Source organism: Centruroides sculpturatus, unplaced genomic scaffold, assembly GCF_000671375.1.
Source record: "Centruroides sculpturatus isolate CEXI.00-Female unplaced genomic scaffold, Cexi_2.0 scaffold1397, whole genome shotgun sequence".
In the NCBI taxonomy this organism is placed as follows: Eukaryota; Metazoa; Arthropoda; class Arachnida; order Scorpiones; family Buthidae; genus Centruroides; species Centruroides sculpturatus.
The window spans coordinates 205,636-212,305 of NW_019385786.1; the positions used below are offsets into that span (position 1 = coordinate 205,636).

The 6,670-nt window shown below is 34.1% G+C and overlaps 1 protein-coding gene across 1 annotated transcript; it reads right to left on the minus strand.

The window, feature by feature from the left end:
* Positions 1–260: 260 nt before the first annotated feature.
* LOC111642128 (piggyBac transposable element-derived protein 4-like) lies at positions 261–1,794 on the minus strand (the record flags this gene model as incomplete). Its single annotated transcript, XM_023388410.1, has 2 exons — positions 261–1,195; positions 1,391–1,794. Coding segments are annotated over 2 exons (1,339 nt in total), but the record flags the coding sequence as incomplete, so codon positions are not given.
* Positions 1,795–6,670: the final 4,876 nt, after the last annotated feature.

A 6,670-nucleotide genomic window follows, 5' to 3' on the forward strand; every position in this document is an offset into this window, starting at 1 on the left:
TCCAATTCTTAACATATAATTTAAATCATGGTTTATGCCAAGTATTTCTGTTATTTGGTATTTCATGACGATATTTTTTAATAGCTGTGCAGTCTTTCAACAGATGAAGAATAGCAAAGTTTTCCGATTTACACCAATAGCACTTTTGTTTAGAAGAATTTATATATGTATTATTAACCAACAAGGAATATTTATTTAGACGAAGTTGCAATAATAATCGTTTAATATTCATATTTATATCAGTTATAATAAATCTGGAATCAGAAGGAATTTTTAAAATTTGAGAATACCAGGGGTGATAAGCCGATTGCAATATTGAGTTTTGATCCTGGGTTATTGATTGCGNAATGTCTTTCCGTAAGTCTAAGTGGACCTGGAGTTCTCGGACCTGAAGTTCTCGGCTGACCGTGTGTGGTATCCCTCGTTTCGGTGTGATATTTATGAATAATTGTTTCTATGACATTAATCCTAAATTCTAAATGATCCAAAGTTCCACCATTTTTTTTATACAAAACAAAAGAATTATAAACAGAAATATCTAATAAATGGAAAAATACCTTTTTGTAAAATTTCTTCCCTCTTTTTCTCGCCACTGGATAATCTCGAAGATGCTGATCTAAAAGGTCAACACCTCCCATTGTGTCGTTATAGTCGACAACAACCTGTGGCTTTATAACTAATTTACCGGCATGAGTTTCTTTCCTCACCATTGATGGGTTGTGGACAGTAGAGAGTAAAGTGACGGCTTTTTTGTCTTGCCACTTCATAATCATCACTTTACCTCTCTGCATCGCCACTGTTTCTCCCTTTTTCAATTTTTTATTTTTAACCTCAGCCGGGACCTGTTGTCTGGTCGTCCGCACAGTTCCAAAGAAATCTGTTTGGACGGTAACCAGATAATCAGATAAATGTGGGGAAGAATAAAAATTATCTGTTGTTAGACAATATCCCTTGCCTAACAACGAGTCCGCTAATGATAATACAATTTTTGAAGTAATAGGCATATCTTTATATTTTTCATTTAAAACGGTGTTTTTTCCGGTATAAATTATAAAATTGTACAAATATCCAGATGAGGACTCGCAAAACATGTAGAATTTCACACCGAAACGAGACCGTTTGAGAGGCATGTATTGTCTCCACGAAAGACGTCCTTTGAATAGCATCAAACTCTTATCCACCACTATATCCCTTTCTGGGACATAAAGACGCGAAAATTTTGAACTATTGGCCAAATTTTATTAAGTTTAGGGTTTGGATAAGTTCGCGGATTATAATTTTGATTATCTGTAAAATGCAAATTTTGTTTTATTTGCCAAAAAACGATTTCTAGACATTATTCTTCGAAAACTTTGAGTGAAAAGTGTTTCGTTCGTGGTCCAATACATACTCTCATCCGGTTTATGAATAATACCTTGAAGGATTATTACACTAAAAAACACAAACATTTCCTCTATGGAAACAGGGTTCCACTGGCTCCTGGATGTCTGTGGCTTCGTCATAGCGTATCTGTTTGTTTCGGAAGTTATCCAATTTACTAATTCTTCATCGAAAAACAGTTTAAAATAGTCTAACGGTTCTATTACTTGATTTGTAGAAAACCGAGATCCAAAAGTTTCAGTAAACGGAAACCGTGGAGGAGGCGTCGGAAAGCTACTGGCGTCAGCTTCACACCAGGTGCGAGCGGCATCACTTCCAGATTCAGCTGAACTACTGGAATCGTCTATGCTCGGGATATAGCTCTCCGAGCCGCTTTCAGAGATTGCCATATATTCCGATTCGCTATCAGACGTTCTACAAATAAGAAAAATCGTCTAAAAACCCGTTTTATTTTTATCTTACGCGCTAAAAATTAGATAATATTATCCGGAATAAATAGAATTATCATAAACTTATTTGATAAAATTAGCTGAATATATATGTAATCAAAAAATGGAAGTAAAGAATGTCTGGATTCTCTAATTATTTCCCTTTTTGATATTAGCACATCGTGTTTCCTTTCTTCGAAAACAATTTATTGTAAAAGGATGGATAACACGTAATAAGATAACGCAAATAACATTCAAATCGCGATTTTATTGATCGAAATGAGAGGACGGAGGTCGTACTACATCCCGTTACAGAAAACCAAAGTATTTCCACGCTCTGGCTGTAACTTCCCACCAAAATTTATTCACAATTCCGCTTAAAACTAAGGCAATTACAATTCAACTTACATTTAATACTATTACTACTTACAAATTCTAAAAAGTAAGTAAAAAAAAAAAGCGCATGGGTTTGTTTCTACTATACAGTATAACCAATACACGGAAATATAGAAATTTTTATATACTCTGTATATATTTATGTTTAAACTGGGGATGCTAAAGTATACAGTATTTTATAAACTAATAACATAAATATAAAAACTTTTTTCATTATTAATTTCGAATACATATTCCGAAACCTTCTCGTTGGTGCCTTTATTAAATCGGCGCTTATGGCGGGGGCACATTCACTTTGCCCTAGTTATGGCTATGTTTAGAATAAATCTATAATGAAAAGTACTTACAAACTGTTGAATGCAGATGCTCTTCAAATAGTGTAAGAACGTAAACTGTGATAGTCGATAAACAAAATCAAGGTACAGTACAATCGTCGATAAAGTTCTGGAAATATTAAAAAGTTAAATCCAAGTAGAAGAAAACACTGTAAAATGTAAATTAATTACAAATTTCATCAAATTTGTAAATACTTTACTTTTTAAAAAAATACTTACAATTTGTTGATTGAAGATGCGCTTAGACACTCTACGTTCAGACACTGTTCGAACTGACAACGAACTAAAAGTAAAGTGTGGGTTGTGAGGAAGGACCTTGGACCACCCCGGATTTTCCAGGGAAGGACAGAAATTTGTAAACAAGGTAATAAATTAATTAGCAGCCCCTACACAAAAGACGTTCCTTTTGTCTAAAAGCCAGGTGTCCATGACTAATTTGTGAAGAAAGCTACGCTAAATATTTTGCTAGAAAATTTGAACTTTTATTAATTAAAATATTGCAATTTAAATACATTATACATTATTATATTATAGCATTAATATACATACATTGCCAATTTAAAATTATAATTTATATTTTCAATGAACAAAAACTTAAACGATGATAAACTGTAAAATTTTTCTGATCAAAATCAAAAAACAGCTTGAATGTAGCGCGGAAATGTGAACAGCTATCACAAACGGATGTTGCATCTGTAAAAGTGGCTTTCCTACATAACACTGCATTTTTATAAGAGAACGCTATTATTTATATACGTAGGAAAAAAAACCTTCGTTCTCGGAGCCACCCTTCCTATTAATTTACTATTCTGTTATATAAATAATATTACATCAAAAGTGTTTACATGAAATATTAATAAAAAGTACAAAATGCNCATTTGATGTGAAAGTGGAAGATGCCCCTCCAGATGTCCAACTTGAGTTGATAGACATCCAGTGCAGTGATGAATTGAAATCACAGTTCAAAAATTCTAATCTCCTCACATTCTACAAAGAACTGCCAGATAAATCATTTCCAAAACTGAAAGACAATGCTCGATTTTGTGCAAGCATGTTTGGCAGTACCTATGTATGCGAACAAGTGTTTTCGCTTATGAATTTAAACAAGTGCAAAACACGGAACAGGTTAACCAAAGAGAATTTGGAAAATCTGGTTGTTTCAACATCTGCCATTACACCAGACATCAAGAAGATTGCTGCCAGCATCCAATCTCAGCCATCTCATTAATCGCTTGGAGGTCCGGCCCCCAGTCAGTAAACTTAACCCTAATTTGGCCCTTCTTCACAAAAGGTTGTGCATCCCCCCCTAATTGAAGGGAAATACGGAGAGAAAAATTTAATGCTAATTTTAATACCAAAAAATAGAAAATTTAAAGACCATGTACTGTACGTAGTGTGACGATTTAGTTTTCTGAATTCGCTATACACTTCCGAATATCATGATACCATAACTTTGACTATAAACATATACTGAGTACAGATATGTTGATTCGAATACTTGTTACTGCAAGTGAGTGCGCAAAAATATGGTCGAAATTTTTTAAAATCAAAGCTTATAACGAAAACAGTTATTCATATAAATATCAAAACAAACGGTTGATTTATCTTTGTATACTACACTGAACATTAAAGCAACAATTATTTACTTGTAGACATATATCATTTTTTTGTGAGGCCGAGACAACACACCCCACCGGACGGGAACCGGCGGTCGAGCTAAAATCAATAAATATACCGGTGACTTATTACGTAAATAGGACCTGTGTGACCAAGGAACGGGGTGCGAGGCAATTTAATTGTCGCATTCCAGACCTATTTGACAGATCCACGATCGTCAATCGGAAGAACGAGAGACGGATCGACGACCGCCGGAGTAACTTTGGACGGTCACCTTACATAGAGTTCAAAGAGTGACTTGCTGACACTCCCGTGGAGGGGACGGCGGCTGGGACAGCTGCGTCATCTCCGAAACAGAAAAATACACATTAGGTGAAATTTACGGGTTCCTCATCCGGGAGAGGGCTTAACCCGACTCCGGAGGGAAACGGCGACCCAAACGAGGATGTTCGGCGACCCCGCGGCCCAAATCCGGCGTGCACACCGATTTGAATTGTTATTTACTTATTTCTCACTGTCTGCAACATGATTATTGCTGCGTATATTTCGATTATATACAATAAATCATTGACAAAAGATAATATTTCGTATAAAAGTATGTTTTAAAATAAATTTTAATCTCTACAATAAATTATTTTATTTTTTATACGAAAAAATAAGATTTTATATATATATGCTCAGAAAAATTTTCTGCTCAGAGAAGTATACGTTCCGCTCATCTACAAAAAAAAAAAAACAAAAAAAAACAAAATTTAGAGGTAACATTGACCAAAACCTTGGGATTTCGGGAAGAAAAAGGATAATTATAAAAGATTTTCATAATTCAGAGACATTTCATACATATATAAAAAATATGTTTTTTTACAACGTTACGACAGTTTACAAAAAATTAATGTAACGAATGGTATAAGTCCAATAACATAAGAAGGACCTGGAATAATAATAATCGAAATGTGTGCAAAATTTCGAGAAATGTGCGTTTAGTTTTAGAAAAATCAACATTCGGTAACACGTGACCCGTTGCTTACCAACGACCTACTTATGTGTAGTTACTGCAACGGGCAGAATAGTAAATCGAGTAATTAGTGTTTTATTCGGTTCAGATTGAATTAGTGTGTTTAGAATAGCATGAAAATGACGAGAACTAAAAACGGATATTTACTTCAGTTCAATTCATTCATAGAGGATAAAAACATTGATAATACACGAGACGTTGCTGAAAGAGAGAGAAAACCGCCAAAAGAAAGAGAGTTGGGTTACCAGGAAGAGAGTCCACAGGGCCAAAATGTACATATTTTTCATTAATTTCTGAATGTACGACTGGAATTTATTTCTGTAAAAATTATATAACATAAAACCTAGTGAAATTACAGCTAGAAATGATGAAAATAACCTTTATCAAAGTTTGTTTACTTTCTGACAAAAGATCACGTGACTTATAAAGCCATTACTTCTTTTGCCTGTAAATCCAGAACTGACGGCTATGGATAAACGCTCATTGCTTGATATAGATTCAGTCATAATTGCAACGACCAATTAGAGCGTATAAACAAAACTTGAAAGCCAATAGACGTGAAAAACGTCATCCATAGACTTACTGTAGGAAAATAGAGTTTCCCGAGATTATTTATCGTTACGCGGTTTTGAAAACATGTTTATTCCTTTAAATACTATCAAAATACTTTTCTTTAGCAAATTTAAAGTCAAAATACAATCAAAACAAGTGAACTCATAGCGATTGCTTACATAATTCAAAGACGGTAGCCCAAAGAGGCGTGGCATTTAGCGGCAATTTTCTCTGTACTGTTTCTCTGCAGGATTATTCGTTGATCTAATAACAAACAAAGAAATTAACCAATTACAGTTCAGAAAAAGTTTAGAATCGATGTTATCAGCCAATAATCTTCCTTTTTACCATTAACTGCTGTAGAATATTAGGGAAATGTGTTTGCCGAAATATTTTTGGCCCGGAGTTGGTGAAAATACACTTATTGGCTTAAACTAAGTCAACCCACTCAAAGGAAAGCTAATCGGAGCTTAGATTTCTCGATCCACATACTCCCTATCTACCGCTAATTGCTTTACAATGGTAGGGGACGGTCTTTCCCGAAATATTTATGGCCCGGAGGTAGTGACTAAACATTTATTGGTTGAGACAGTTAAAAGACACATACAAGAAAACGAATCAAAGCTTAGATAGCAAGAGACTTGTTTACAGTTTGTAATAAACGCTTCTAAAGTTGATGAATTTTTTCCTGAAAAATTCCTAAAACATAAGACTTTTTTGTTTTCGTTATAAATAAGTAAAAATGATTTATTTTGAATAGTTTTCTTTATAAAAACTTCAAAAACACAATAGATTGCTCACCTAACATCACAAAACCACGAATAAAACTATGATGTTTACAAAATTAATTTTTTAAAATAGGGGGACTATAGTCTCCCCGCCATGTTAAAACGCGTGTATTTTTTAATGTTTTTAATGTGAAAAAATGATGCCCTCAGTACCTTCCT